Source organism: Chrysemys picta, chromosome 25, assembly GCF_011386835.1.
Source record: "Chrysemys picta bellii isolate R12L10 chromosome 25, ASM1138683v2, whole genome shotgun sequence".
In the NCBI taxonomy this organism is placed as follows: domain Eukaryota; kingdom Metazoa; phylum Chordata; order Testudines; family Emydidae; genus Chrysemys; species Chrysemys picta.
In genome coordinates, this window is record NC_088815.1 from 16123738 (window position 1) to 16138948 (window position 15211).

Sequence of the window (15211 nt, forward strand, 5' to 3'; positions counted from 1 at the left end):
TTCACAGTCAGGTAAAAGACATGGGCCAGCTCCTCAGGTGGTGTAAATGATTTATACCAGCTGGGGATTTGGCCACATTCCCTACCTCAGGGACCATACAATCCAGACAGCCTGGAGTATTAGCCTCATTCTTAACATGAGATACCGTTAACGAACCAGGAAATAGCAACACTTGGTGCTCTCTCTTGTTCTGTGTAAGCAGGTAAATATCCCTAGAGAACATTCCTACATAGCCCGCTGCCCCCAGGAATCCTCAGACAGCTGGTCTTAGCTTTTCAGCACAAATCTAGGTTCTGGCTGTTTCATACCACCAGCCCTGTCCTGTCCCATGAGATGCAGGATTCCTAAGGAATTCACATCTTCAGGCATAAAACCAGAGCTTTCCTAGGGGTCTGTAGCTGGTGATGGGAAGAGAGCAGCCTCAAAATCTCCCAGAGCGTTAAGATGTTTAACGTGGAGGGTCTTGTCCACATGAGAGTTGCAGTAGGTCGAAATGGTTTAGTAAACCACAGTCTGTTTTCTCGTTGATGTTGCTTTTAGAGATCCAGGGAAGAGCATGAGAAGGGGGAGCTGGCATGGCAGCACCTGACCCCTCACTCTGCTTCCACACCAGGGAGGAGACCTAGAGTACAGCACCGAATCAGCATTCAAATCCTCATGCTGAGAAGGTTTAGTGCAAACTCAGCATCCAGGCAAAAACAGTGAGCTACAACTCCAGTAGCAAAGACACTGCCCCACCCCCTGGAGAACAGCCCTGCTCTGCCACCTCCTCAGCCTCGGGTTCCTCTCTGCACTAGCGTTCACTGACCTTGTATGAAGCCCTTGTGCTGAAATGCAGCCAGTGCTCAGGAGGGGAGAGACTCCAGGCCACACTTGGAGCTTACAGTATCTCTCATTCTGCCTTTGATCTCTGTCTAAACCCAGCGGAGAGGTGACACATCCCTCTGTCCCTGCCAGCTCACAGCCTGGGGAAGAGGCTCTTGGAGGCATGGGCCCAGGCTCTCTAGTGGTTCCAGCGAAGGGAATCACCCTGCAGCTTTGGACTGTTTTCCCAGGGTTTGTTCTCAGTCGCGTGGGTTCCCACCACCTGCTCCTGCACAACAAAGGAGCAAAGAACACAGGCCCTGGTTCTGTGCAACAGACGCTTTTGCGCTGCACAGCCAGCGAGGAAGGGTGGGTTATTAGCATGAAGTACCACAGGCCGTACGCATGCCGGGGAGCAGATACTCATGCAGATGCACGGAAGGCACCAGCACTACGTGGGTGAGTCACTGCTCAGCAGGGTGGGCAACAGGGGGCATACTCTGCCCTAGGGTTCTCATGGCACTACCCACTGCATCATGTCACCCCCCCAGCCAGCAGGGGATTACAGCCCCTCACAACTGAGTGCCTCGGCAGAGGAGCCCCTCCCAGCTTTGCTAGTGTTTCCCTGCACTCGCACTCAGAGATGGGACTGGAGGCTGTGGGAAGTGTGCAATTAGCCCCATTAGTGCAGCATCCCCCCCACTTTCACTCACACTCAGCCCTCCACTCCCCAAGTTACTGCAGAGAGTGGCTGCTACCAGGGGCTGAGAGCTACCGGCCTGCCGCCCACATGCACTGCACCAGCCCTTTTGTTCCTTTTTAGGCTGGCAGTGAGGAAGGTGGCTCAAGTATTTTATGGGGGTGTCATTTCCCAGCCAGGCTGTGAGATCAGGGCTTTACCAGACTGGTGACTGGGCACCCAGATCAGCCGCAGGGGTGGGAAGTCCCTGGTGCTGCCCATAGAAGGGGTGGTCACAGCGGGGCTGTTTTCCAGTGTTCTTCCTCTGTGGCCTCAAACTCTGGCACTGTTACACCCTGACTCCTCAGCTGCCGTTTTCCCCCTTATAGCTGGAGGCTTCCCCATCTCAATCGAACTCTCCCCCACAAGCCCCCCCATCCATGGCAGGAAGGGAGGGAAAATCTTTGTTGGTTGCTAAGTACTAGCCTGAAACCTCCCCTCCTGCTAGACTTGCTGCTGCCCCCAGCAGCAGGGAAATCGCTTGGCCCAAAGACCCCGCTCAGCTCCAGCTGTACATGAATCCCTTCAGAAACAACAAGGAGTCTGGTGGCACCTTAAAGACTAACAGATTTATTTGGGCATAAGCTTTCGTGGGTAAAAACCTCACTTCTTCAGATGCACTTGAAGAAATAAGGTTTTTACCCACGAAAGCTTATGCCCAAATAAATCTGTTAGTCTTTAAGGTGCCACCAGACTCCTTGTTGTTTTTGTAGATACAGACTAACACGGCTACTCCCTGATACGTGAATCCCTTCTTCACCCTTCAGCTGCTGGCCCCTTTGCACCTCCTGAACTCCAGAGCTGGAGGGACATGGCCAGAGAGTTTGGGTGCCCTACCTCTGCCCAGTCCCTGTCCTGCAGAACAGCAACCCCTAACTGAAGTCACTGGGGCTCTCTGTGGGTGTCTGGGCCCTACACATATCCCACTTCAGGGTGGGGGCACAAAGCCATAACGGTGTGATGGGAACTACAGGGGCCCAAGCTGCCATGGTGTCCCTGGTGCTGCCTCGGGAGCAGAGGTAAGTCACAGGTGTCTGTGTGGGTACAGTGCCACCATAAAACTCTGCTTCCATAAGACAGAGAAATAGAAGGGAGAAGGCTCCGCAGCAGATACAGAGTGGGGCCAGTGGACAGGACCCTGACCTGGGACTGAGGAGACCTGGGCTCTTTTCTAGCAAGGTACTTGTCTGGCCTCCTCCCGGTCGTGCCCGGGTATGTCACAACCAATGAATTTTAGCTACACAGGGGTAGGAAGTATCATCCCCTTTTCACGGGGCAGATTCAGTGCCTTACCCCATGTCACACAATGAGGCTGCGGCAGAGCTGGGAACTGAACCTGGGTCTCCCAAGCCCCTACTCACTCGACCGCCTCTTTTCCCTAGCCAGTCCCCAGCTCTGCCACTCACCTGCTGCATGCCCCTTGGCAAGCCACTTCATCTCTGTGCCTGTCCCCTTTTTCACTCGCTGTCCATCTGGTCAGTTCAGACAGGGCAGGGACAGTCTCCTGCCCAGTGAGTGAGCAGCGCTCAGCACAAGGGGGCTCGGCTCCCAGCTGGGATGCGTTACCCACCCCCATCAAGGGGAAATGGAGCTAGGTTGTGACCCCCTCTGTGAATGGGAGTTCAGCAGGAGCAGCCCGGAGCTGACCTGGAGGCAGGTTTGTCGCTAGCTGGCAGAGTTCATCCCTGCTACGACTCCGCCCAATTCCTGAGATGAGTTTGGCACCGAGACCTCAGCCAGGTGCTACAGACCCCAGGGAGGGCATCTCCACAGAAGCCAGGTACCTGTGTTTATTTGTAGACAGCCCCTGGAGGGTGGCATTGAGAGCCACTATAGGAAGGTGGCACGTCATGTTGCAAAGACCATGTGCCTCTGGGGGCTGTACTTCTTCAGGGTGCCCAGGGGGATGCTGCTCACTTGGAAGTTCCCCCCGCAGATAGTCACAGGGCCGCTGTACTTGGGGGTGAACTCATCTTGATGCTCAGTCCCAAAGAAGCGCTGCCCCTGCCATGGTGGGACCAGGTGAGAGTATTTAATCTGGGGAGACAGGAAAGGCCATTGCGGTGTGTGTGGGGGGATTCCGTCATTAACCTCACAGCCCCTAGAAGTCAACCACCGCTCAGCTCTCTGGCTGCTGACCACTAGCCTGTAGGGAGCAGGGTTCAAGTCTAGGCCAGCCAGCAGCTCTGAGCAGCCTGCCCCCTCGCTTGCTCTGACCCTGCGTGCCCTCTGGCAGAAAAGCAGAGGCTTCCCTGCTGACAATGGAAGAGGCAGATCCCCATGGCAGCTGGGGTGGCTCTGGCCTCACCCAGTAACGCCCGCCCCTTCCACTGCCAGTCTGTTCACTGGAGAGCCTTTGGTATCTAAATAGGCCCGCTGGGGGGCAGCACATTGTGTCCTGGGCTATTAACTGGGCCCAAGTTCAGAGGTGGGCAGCCCCCGACTCTTCCCTGCTCCCTCCAGAGAGGCCTACTTGTGGGGTCCACTTGCAGTGTCCTTTTCCCTCCCAGCTGCTGGGGGGCATGAAGACTTGCTCAGCTATCCTTCTCACCAGGCCTTTGTCCTGAACCTGGCCCCATACGCCAGCTATTGCCGTACCTGCTGCAGCGACTCTTCTGAGGGCCGGAGCATCCACTGTTTGTGCGGGACCAGCATAGCCTGTGTGGTCGTGACAGTGCCTTTACCTGCTCACAAATGGAATAAAGAGCAAAGTCAAGGCATGAAATGAGCAGGAAACAGGCAAGTTTTGCAGTTTGACTCAATCACAGACCTGTCTGGGGTCTGCACTGACTGGGAGTAGAGACACAGGCCTCACCATGGGCAGCTCTCTGCACAGATGCAGGCAGAAAAACTGCCACGGTGCATAAGGAAAGGGATGAAGAATGATATGGAAAACACTGCAATGCCAGTCTATACATTAATGGTGCCACCTCATCTGGAATGCTGCGTGCAGGACTGGTCACCTGATCTCAAAGGACACAAGAGGATTAGAGGGAGTTCAGAGACAGGGAGGAGAATGATTAGAGCTCTGGAAAATCTTCTCTATAAAGACAAATGTTGAAGACTAACTGTTTATTTTAGAGGAGGTGAATGAGAGGACATGACAGCAATATACAGAATCATGAATGTCACGGAAAAGGCAGATTGGTCACTGTTCACCCTGTCATATACAGGTGGACACAAAGGCAACAAGTTTAAGAATGATCAAAGGAGGATTTTTCTTCACCCAATGCATAACCAACCTGTGGAACTCCCTGTCACTAGACATCATCAGGACTAGACGTTATATGGAGAACATAAACATCCATTGTTAGACCTTCCTGCCCCTCAGCCAACCTCTCTCGACACGGGTTAGAGAGAATCTACCCTTACAGCCAGGCTATTGCAGAACTGTCCGTTATGGGGTTAACACCTTCCCTGAAGCATAGGGTGCTGTCCTCGGTCAGACACAGGAGAGGGGATTACTTTGGATCTTTGCTCTGAATCACTATAGAAATTCCCAGGTTAGTGCAGGAAAACTCGACCTGCCAAGATTCCTGCTCCCAGTGCTTCAGAGACCTGGACTCTATCCCCTGCCAGCTTGAGAGGCAAGCTGGGGGCAGTTCTGTGCAGCCCGCACAATGCACAGCCTGCCATCCCAGCACCCTATCCCAGCTCTCCCAGCCTAGGAGCAAGGGAGTGTCAGGTTGCTCATGCAGGGGGAGCAGGATAGCTCCAGAGCTGTCATCGTGACAGGGTGACTGGCTTGTGGTCCAGAGAGCCTGGGGCTAAGCCAACTAGGGGAGCCACTCACACAGACCCAGGCTACTGGACATTCTGGTACTTCAGAGTGACCTCATCCCCCTCAGCGTGACCTTGCATGCACAATGCGTGAGCTCACACCACACGGGGGGCACGCTGGCCTGACTTTGCATGCACGGTGTGTGTGACGCTGCCAGACCACGTGTTCTTCATTATGGGATCTCCCATCTGCTACTGAACAAAACAATATCCATTTCTATCTCAGCAGCGGCAAGGGATTCACATTAGAAAAGCCGGACTGTCCAGTGTAAAACCGGATGAATGTCCTGCCTAAAACCAGCCCGGATGATAAGATGAGCCGCATCTGAGAGGAACCAGGTGATTCAAATAGAAAAGGCAGCAGGTCTCCTGCAGTGAGGAAACTGCCAAGAAAGGGGGTCTCCTGCAATAAGCCCCAAGGAAGGGACAGTGCCTCAGGGCGGAGGGGCTGTGCCCAGTGTAAGACTGGATGGATGTTTCTCTATGTGTGTGTTTGCTTTTGGGAACTTCGTTCATTTACTAAAAACCCAGACCAGGACACTGACTGAGCAGCACTGTGTGGACTGTCATTGAAGGAGCCCTGAAGAAGGGGAAAACATAGGCAGGGCACTGCAGAGGCACCCTGGGCCACAAGGGGGCGCTCGGGTGGTGGCCACACTGAGCAGGATACGTTCACTCAGTAATAATGCAAATAACAAGGAATGGACACACACACACACACACTTTCTCTCTCTCTCTCTCAGTAGATTCCAGAGCAAAGAACCAAGAGGTTAGAGGGGATCTTTTTAGCCTCTTCCACACAAAGCCCCGTATAAATCCCGGCCTGGGACTGCACAAACAAAGCTTATAATTCACACACTCCACTACCTCTTCCAACCCAGCGAGAGAGAGAAGGCCTTTGCTTCTGGAAGTCAGCTGTGGAAATTCCAGCAAGAGGAAGAGAAGAGCGAGTGTCTGGCTCGTGTCCAACGGCATATGCTACAAGCCACCCACAAGATGGCAGTGCAACCCTGAGGCTCACACAGGTGGCACCTTTCTGGTCTCTGAGCACTTCGACACTGCTCCTCTGGGGAGGTGGCCAGCCTTCCAGATTAACATCCACCTGCCAGTCCCTGGGAGTGCTGACCAGCACTGCCAGGCGCTGTGCTAGCACAAGTTCCCTGCCTGGCTTTTGGGGTCACTGTCCCATTCTTGTAGACAAAGACAACCCCCATCGCAGTGCAGCACAGGCCTGCAGCCTCCCACCCAAACACGCCCATCACTCCGATACCCAGCTCACCCCGCTGCAGGCAGAGTGACTGGCAGGGGCAGAGCACCAGGATCCCATGCAAGGAGCAGCCGAGAGCACCCGGCTGGCACAGCAGCCTGAAGCTGCTCCTGGGACATGTCCCAGGGTTGGGAGCCGCTCTAGGGTCTACGGGACTTCGCCTTACTGGGATAATTAAAGGGCACGTGGCTCTCGAGGTGGCTCTTGCTGCTGGACGTCTCCCTCTGGCTCTTGGGTGGCGGCTGATAGTCCGAGTGCTGCGTCGTGCTGAAGAAACAGGCGTTTAAATGTTTGTCACCCAGGGGCACTTTGCTTTGTTGTCTCCACGGTGGCACGTCTGGCTGAGGTGGACGTTCCCCCAGGTCAATCTGGAGTAAACAAGAGCAGAAGTTAACGGGCAGGTGCTGTAGCCAAATGCTCCACTTGGCTTCCAGCCGTAAGTATGAGCACCCCACTCAGACAACACAGAGAGGGCCCAGGTCCCCACTGTTAGTTGCAGGATTCTGGCATCCTGCATTGCTTCTGCCTAGGGATGGTGACTCCACAATGATCCCGTGGTTCTCGCCAGCTGGCCTTTGGAGAATGAGCTCTCTGTAGTTGGCCTCGCTGGAGGCTCTCCACGAGCCCTGGCGAAGGGTGCACTGTGGCAGTCGGAACAGGAGCCAGGCCTCCTAGGGTATGTGCCCAAAGACTGGGACAGGAGACTGGCCATGCGTGAATGTTACGAGTGAGCAAGGACAGAGTGTCCTTTAGAGACCCTAGCCTGCAGCAGGAAGCAGCTCTGGTCCTGTGGCACATTCAGTGATCTTTAGAACACAGCGCTGCTCCGTGATAGCTGCTGCTGAAAGGTGAAAGGCAGGGCACAGACCTGGGTGTGGAAGAATCGGTTAGTGGTGGTGGTCACACGCTCCCGACTCCTCTCAAGGTCTTCGTCGCCTTTAGGGATCGATGAAGTCTGTTTGCTTAGACACGTAACTTTCACGGGGGCTGGTAAAGGCAAGAAGTGAGTCCTGTCAGGGTTCCCAATTCTGAACAGGTTGTCGCTACCGCAGCATTCCTGGGTGGGATGGACAGCTGGAAGGACCCTCCCAGCTGTGTCCTCAGCATGTGGAAAAAGGCTGGTCTTGTGGTTAAGGCATTAGGTGGGGGCAAGAGATTTGGGTTCATTTCCTAGTTCCGCCATAGACGCCTTTTCTTGAGCAAGTCACGTAGGGTCCCAAGCTTAGGTGGGGGCTCTTCACCATTCCCAGTCAGAGATGCTGGGTCCTGAGCATTTTGGAAGATCTGGCCAATGATTTTGGTGCCTAAGTAGGAGCTGAGCTCCTGACAATCTACACTTTAGTATCTCTGAGTCTCAGTCCCCTGTCGGTAAAATGGGAACAATAATCCTTCCTTTCTCCCGCCTCTCTGAGCTCTTCAGGACAGAAATCTCCTGCTATGTGTATGTGCAGCACCCAGCACAATGGGACCCATTGCCATGGTTAGGGCCTCTTGTTGCTATGTAATACAAACACTACTGGGTAGGATACAGGGTTGAGTAGCTGTGGCTCCCAGTTCTGTCTGAGCTGAGGCAGAATGCTGGCAGCTGAGCTTTCTGGACACAGGATCTGCTGCCTCTGGGACAAACCAAGGGTGGGAATAACATAGGGGTAGGAACAGGACAGATATCCATGTGGAGGCCATATCTTCACTGACTATGGGCCAAATGCAGAACTGGTGTAAGCAGGTCCCCCCCGCTGAAGTCAACTGATGTACACCTACTTACATCAGGCATTTATCTGGCCCAGCACGATCTCTGAGACTTAGCGATGGGGGGAGAAATTTCTCTGAGCACGATCGAATTTGGGATAAAACTGGCCCCAGATTTGATCCCCCAAGCACTGGCTTAGGTTTTGCAAAAACAAAGTCATCCAAGTTTCACACTAGTCCAGTAGGGGCAATAACAGTGAGATCTTGCAGCGTGCTAGTAACAGGGAGACCAAATTTCCCCAGCCCATGTACCAGAGGAAGAGTCAAGCCAAGGAAATTAACAGGTGTGGTTCTCAAAGCACACATCTGTCTGCCCCTTGAAATGGGGTGGGAATATCTTCAGAAAGTAGAAAACAGTGCGAGCAGGGAGCATGGCACAGGAAAGGTCAGTTGTAAATGCTACGCTTACCCCTGGGGGAATATCTGTGGCAAAAAATTAAAAATTCTGCGCACAATATTTTAAAATTCTGCATATTTTGTTTGTCAAAATAACACAATATAATCATACCAGTTTCAATTATTTTGGTAAATTATTTCAAAATACCTGTCAGCAAGTAGTCTGTAACAATACAGACAACAAAAAATATTCAGGAAATGTTTTTTTGACAAATAGATTCCTTATTAGGCATATTAATACAGAACTCTGAGTAATCATTTAACTATAATAAAAAAACGCATTTTCTGCATCCCTCAGCAGCAGTGCGAAGGCTTGGTGGAGTCAGGGGTAATGGAGGAGCTGAGGGCGAGGGAAGTAATTGCTGGGAAGGAGCCTGGGTGTGAACTTGGAGGGTTTTGGGTGGGAATAAGTCTGGAACATGTTTTTTGGGGGGGCAGGTAGGGATTGTTAGGGAGCTTCCCCCATGCAGACCCTGGCTGACCCCTAGCCTCTCCCATTCATTAAAACATGAAAAATATGTGCAGCACATGAATGGTGCGCGTGTAATGGCGCAGAATTCCCCCAGGAGTATACTCTCTGGCCAATAGGAAGGCACAACAGTACTATCTATGTGATCTCTCACTGTGTCAGGTCACCATCCCTCCATACCTAGCTCCCGCCGTGGGAACGACTCCAGTGTCACAGTAAAGAATCTGGTGCGATCATCCCCTGGCTTGATGTTCGTCTTGTGTATTTGGAAGACAGCACATTCTTTGTCATAGACTCTGCAGACATAAGATGTGAGTTGCTGAGATAAGGTAGTGAGCTGTGAGTGACGTGCTCAAAGACAGCTTGCCTTTAGCGAGCACCACAGAGCCTGGGACAGCAACAACCCCTCAGATGTACTACTTGGCTACCTGTGGTTCCTTGTGTCCTGGAGAGCATAGGCACGTTTCTCCTCGCTGGTACTGACACTGCTCCTGGGGTCTCCAAACACAATGGAAGACTTGCTCTACAGAGAAACCACTTTTGAGTGATGCTGTCTGCTACAGAGCAGACCTCACCAGCTAATTACAAGGGAAACAAGGACTTTGCTGACTGTCTCCACGAGCACTCAGGCTTCCCCAGCACACACTCCAGCCAGTGGTGCAGAAACCATGAGGATGAAGGGCACACATCACCCCTTCATTGCCTACTGGAATTCCCAGTTCCAAAGAGACTATTCCTTCATTCTGGCAGTTGTGACACCCAGTCAAGATTTGTGATATTCACTGCAACAGATACTGAGCCCAAGGGCTTGGAAGGGACCAAGCAAGGACTGGATATTTATATGGATAATGAGAACAGCCAGCGTTACAAATCGGATAAAATATATACACAAGCTACAGAATCTCCTGCTTCAGGCACAAGCCAACCACCAGCTGATGTTAGAAAGCAGCTTCCCATATGGACAGGTCATTACAGAGTAACCTGCACCTTCTTCTGAAGCAGGTGTTCAGAACAGGACCGCAGGACTGGCAATTCCTATGCTCCCCTCCCCATAGCTAACCACTAGGCTCCACGTCCACAGGCTGCCTGAGTGGGAAGCAGTGTTTTAGAAGGCTTAGTCCCATCATAATATGAATTGGAAGCAGCATGGCTGAATTTATAGGACTGTGATGTTACCTTTCCACAGAACTTCACAGGAGGGATCCAGCCACCCTCAAACTGTGCTTGATAAGAAGTGCCATAGTAGGAGCATCTGTCACCTTTAATTGTGGGAATTCCTCCTGCCAAACAACACAGAGAGGGAATGATCTGAGTTACTCCTTTGCAGTTCTCAATTACAGTTCTTAGGAAGTGTAAGAAACTGACATGGGATCTAGGGTTCCAAGACAGCTGCTCTCTGCCCAGTCTCACACTGACCTGGAGTATCTACCCACTAAAACTAGAGGAAAACGCTATTCTGCCTTGGCTACTTCATCCCTGACAACCCTTCAGCCTGGGGCGCTGTCTGCCTAGAACAAAGGGATTTTGTGCTGCCCATTCCCCAGTCACTGCGTTTAGGAGACCATGGTGGCTCTCAGGTTGGGCAAGTATCCAGAGCTAAGAAATCAGAGTCTGATAGCAAGGGCACAAAGTGGCCTTTTCCACAGATCAAAGATCACTCTCTCCTGGACCAAAACCAAACAGACCACCACCGAAGGAGCAAATTCCACTGGACCTACTCTGGAACTGAGGCCACAGTTCAGCAAAGCCCTTCAGCACAGGCTTTGCGAGTGGGAATTGACTTCTTTAACAATATTGCATCTTGGCTCTCCTGTAATTGCCTAGAGTGGTGAGGTCACTGGCTGGCACGGCAAGTAAACACATTCACTGGCCTTTCAACTCCGGAGGTCTGGGTCCAAATTCTGCACTAGGTCACTAATGTATCTGTGTCAGGTAGACCTGATCTGTGCACAACACAAAACCACCACACAGTTTTGCACAACTGGCAGCCTGTGCTAAAGAGAAGCACAGACTGTAACAGAAACCAGGGATATTGGGAATGCTGCAAGGCAGGACTGCGTGCACCAGCCAAGCTATGGGGTGGGGGCCAAGACTAGAATATCAGAGGGTGCTACAGGTAAAGAGGAAGGTGCACTGGCAGAGCTGCATAGTGAAAGCCTGTATCATCACATGCACCGCCAGCCACTGCTATAAGCCTCTCACTATCATGATCACCAAATTCACACATGAAATTATAAAAGGGAGACCAGTGATATTTAAATAGTTCTAGATCCTAGAACTCAGCACTTTGATGATAAAGGATTCCACTCACTACAGTAAATACAGACTTAAACTGGTTGTAATGGAAACCTAAACCAAGCCAATGAAAACCCCAGTGCCCGTGCATGCCACCTGCCCTGAGACTTACGAGGCCACAGCCTGACAGAGAGAGCCCCAAACAACTCACCCAGATGCACACATGGCGCTTTGGCAATGGGCTCGAATATCTCATACGCTGGGTATGAAAAACGATAGACAGAAGGCAGCAGCTTCAGTTTGTCTTTGTCTCCACAAGGAAAATGATCTTCCTCCTTATTGTAATCAGCTCTGGTGGAGGCTGGTCCCTGCAGAGTCACGTCTGGCCAAGGGTAGCTCTCCCTTGCAGTCGAGGTGAAAATTTTGGTCTGGGAATCTGCATGCATTTGGAGGTGAGATTCTGGGGGACAGACTTTGGGCTTTGGTTCCAGGGATCTCACTGGAAATGCCAGGTGGGTTTCTGACCAGGTTTCCCTGGCTTTATCCATATCCTGATTCAAAACACCCTTGGAGTTTGGAAGCAGAATTGGGTCTGGTTTGTAACTGCCCCATAAGGGAGGGAAATCAGTGCGGAAAGGAGATTCAACAACGTTTCCCTGTGGTCTATGGTCAAACCCTATCTGAAAATGTGAGGCCTTTAGGAAGGGAATCCCTGTGAGCGGGGCTGGGATTAACGACTGGCCAGTGGCTGCCATTTTCCCCTGTAAAGGAAGAGACATGATATCAGACTCAGGTGCTTCGCTGCCTTGTTCCCTTCCTAAAGAACAAAGAGCAAGAGCCTCCAAGAGATAAGAAGGAACAGGAGATAAGGATCTTTATTCTCTGACTGTTCCTTACAAGATGTCCAAGTAAGGCCCTTGGTAGGAGGAGCCTGCATCATCCCAGAAGCAGCCACTTTTGAACAGCAAACATTTGCACTCTCTACAATGAAATGAGCTCCCAGCAATCCCAGAACTGCGGGTACATCCTCCCGTGGAGCTGTCCTGCTCTCCCCCAGTGCCATGATAAGAGCAGCCCAGAAGCAACTGGGGCTTTGTCCTGCCTCAGATACAAATTCATCTCTGCTGTCAATCCATAGACATTGCAGGGTTACTACCGGGAAGAATCTGGGCTACAGAATCTCAGGGATTCATGGAAGCATGCAGGAAGTTGGCCTTTTGGACTACTTGCTAATCACCCCGTGCCAGGTTCTGGGATATTTCTAACAGGATTATTGGAACCAAAAGGGCAATATTTTAAAACATGGCCAAATGGGGCCAGATGATAGAGGGACGTTAGCCAAGCTCCTCCGTCCAGGATTGGATGTGCCATGTGTACAGTCAGTGCCTATTACCACAGCTGAGACTCAAACTCAGTCTACCCGGGTAGTTCAGAAAGCAGTTTTATAGAATGAACCAAAGGCAGCCTGCCCCAAAAGCAAACCAATAGGACCCATGCTGAACTAAGCTGGGCTGGGAGTCACCTCCCCTCTGGCTGAGTAAAAACCACGCTGTCCTAGTCTCAGCTGAGACTCACTTCCCATGGCCAAGCTGGTCAAAGGAGTGGTGCTAACCTGGTCTCGGCTGGGAGAGGCGCTTCCCATCTCTCACAGGAGAGCCTGAATGGGTTCTCTTATATAAATGGCCATGCATGTGACTCATGAGTTTGGATAGAGCCACATGCCAGCTGGCATCTGTGGACACTAGCCCAGAGCACTCGGCAGTGGGCTGGCTTTGCACCTCTATGGTCCAAATTAATGCAAAGCATGTAAGCGTGTTTAATAAACAGCTGCATGCGTACCAGAGTTGGTCTTTCCTATAAACGAGATTAAATTATCTTTCCAAGGTGACTGACTTTGATCAGTGTATTATTATTATTCCTTGCATCCCAATCAGCAATCATTGTGCTGGTACATGCTTACAAGGAAATAACAGGCCCTATCCCCAAGAGTTTACAACCTAAATAGCCATAAATTGGCCATACGCATCAAACACAAGACTCCAGACAAGAAAAGGAATTATTTAGACTTTGAAAAGAAAAACTGAAGACAACCTAAACCCAGTGAGTAACTGCCTATGGGGCAAATCCTAAAAAGGGAGCTGGCTCCGCAGGAGTTCACACACTAACTAGCATCTGACAACAGAACTGTGGCCTCACACAATAATGCTAATCAATGTGTCTCTTCCTTTGAACCCTCAAACGGTACTCCTCATCCATTCATTGCGCCTGAGACAAGCTGACTGTAACTCATCTCCACCCAAAGCTAAACAATCAACTGCAGAATTTTCAGTGTCCTGTGATGTTATCATAAAAGCATCATGTCATAATGGAATCTCAGCAGCGGAGAGGTGAAGAAGATGATATCTGGAGTAACAAAGATGGAGAAAGTGAGAACAAAAAACAGAGAAATTACTGGAGAGGAAGAGGGCTAAAGAGAAGGAGAACATGCGTACGAGAGGGTAAGTTACAGGTGTCAGTGCCACGAGATTTCAGAGAAGCAGCAGTGCTACGTCTGCTTATGAACTGGTAGCCTAAGCCTAGCATAGGCAAGATCAGTACCATCCCCGTCAAACCCTGGTCTCCTGCCCCACAACAGCTCATGGTTGGTGGTGACATTGTGGGACTGTGACATCAAAGGTAAATCAGCCAGTTAACAACCCTCTATCCCAGCCCAGGGAGCAGAGCTACCATACCCTCATTCGCAAACCTGAGGCCTGATTCAGCAAAACTACTGAGCAGGAGGTAGACACAGAACAGATACGGAATGGAACGTGCAATTTGTGAATTAGTATGGTAGCTCTGCTCCCTGGGGAACCAGTAATGCAGGAGAAGGGGCTATGAGGTCAGCTTCAGAGTTGAAGCACCACACATCACACTTACACAACCTAGCTGTTTCTCACACACTCTCAAGAAGTTGCTAGTTCCTATCACAATCCCAGTGTTCTTCACCCAGGGTTTGGGAACTACCAGATGATGCAACAGACTGGGAAAGGGATATGGAGACTTTCAGGCCCAGGTCAAAGGGGATTACAAATCCTCAGCCCCCAGCTCCGCTGCCCATGAAAGGGCACTCCCAGTCAGTCTCAGCAGTAACACCCCCAGCAAGCAGCAAAGAGTCCTGTGGCACCTTATAGACTAACAGACGTTTTGGAGCATGAGCTTTCGTGGGTGAATACCCACTTCTTCGGATGCACCCACGAAAGCTCATGCTCCAAAACGTCTGTAAGTCTATAAGGTGCCACAGGACTCTTTGCTGCTTTTACAGATCCAGACTAACACGGCTACCCCTCTGATACTTGACCCCCAGGAAGGGCATTCCTGGTAGGGTTACCATATTTAAAAAATAAAAAAAACACAGGACACTCCACAGGGCCCTGGCCCCGCCCCTTTCCCACCCAGCCCTTCCCCAAAGTCCCCGCTCTAACTCCGCCTCCTCCCCTGAGCGCCCCACATTCCCCCTCCCAGCCACGTGAAAAGGGCTGCCTGAGCGCTACCGGCTTCACGGTTTGCCAGGCAGCCCCCAGACCCTGTGCCCCCAACCGGCGCTTCCCCAGCGCAGCTGGAGCCCGGGAGAGGAAGCGCCCAGCCGGGGGCGCAGGGTCTGGAGGCTGCCTGGCAAACGGTGAAGCCGGTAGCGCTCAGGCTTCAGGCAGCCCCCTTGCATCCGGACTCTGCGCCCCTGGCCGAGCACTTCCTCTCCCGCGGCTGCTGTGCTCCTCCCCTGACTCCGCTA

At 51.7% G+C, this 15211-nt stretch overlaps 1 protein-coding gene across 2 annotated transcripts; it reads right to left on the minus strand.

Moving 5' to 3' along the window:
* Positions 1-2192: 2192 nt before the first annotated feature.
* On the minus strand, positions 2193-14582 carry SAXO5 (stabilizer of axonemal microtubules 5). 2 transcript variants are annotated; one of them, XM_065578480.1, is made up of 8 exons: positions 11651-14582; positions 10381-10484; positions 9633-9727; positions 9385-9500; positions 7459-7577; positions 6757-6958; positions 4142-4227; positions 2193-3580 (listed from the first exon to the last, which is right to left on the minus strand). In XM_065578480.1, the coding sequence occupies exons 1-8, from the start codon at positions 12216-12218 to the stop codon at positions 3392-3394; spliced, it is 1479 nt and encodes a 492-aa protein (XP_065434552.1). In that variant the 5' UTR covers positions 12219-14582; the 3' UTR covers positions 2193-3391. The 2 variants fall into 2 exon arrangements, with proteins under 2 accessions (XP_065434552.1, XP_042717946.2); XM_042862012.2 differs by having other exon boundaries at positions 4142-4230.
* Between the last annotated feature and the right edge of the window lie 629 nt (positions 14583-15211).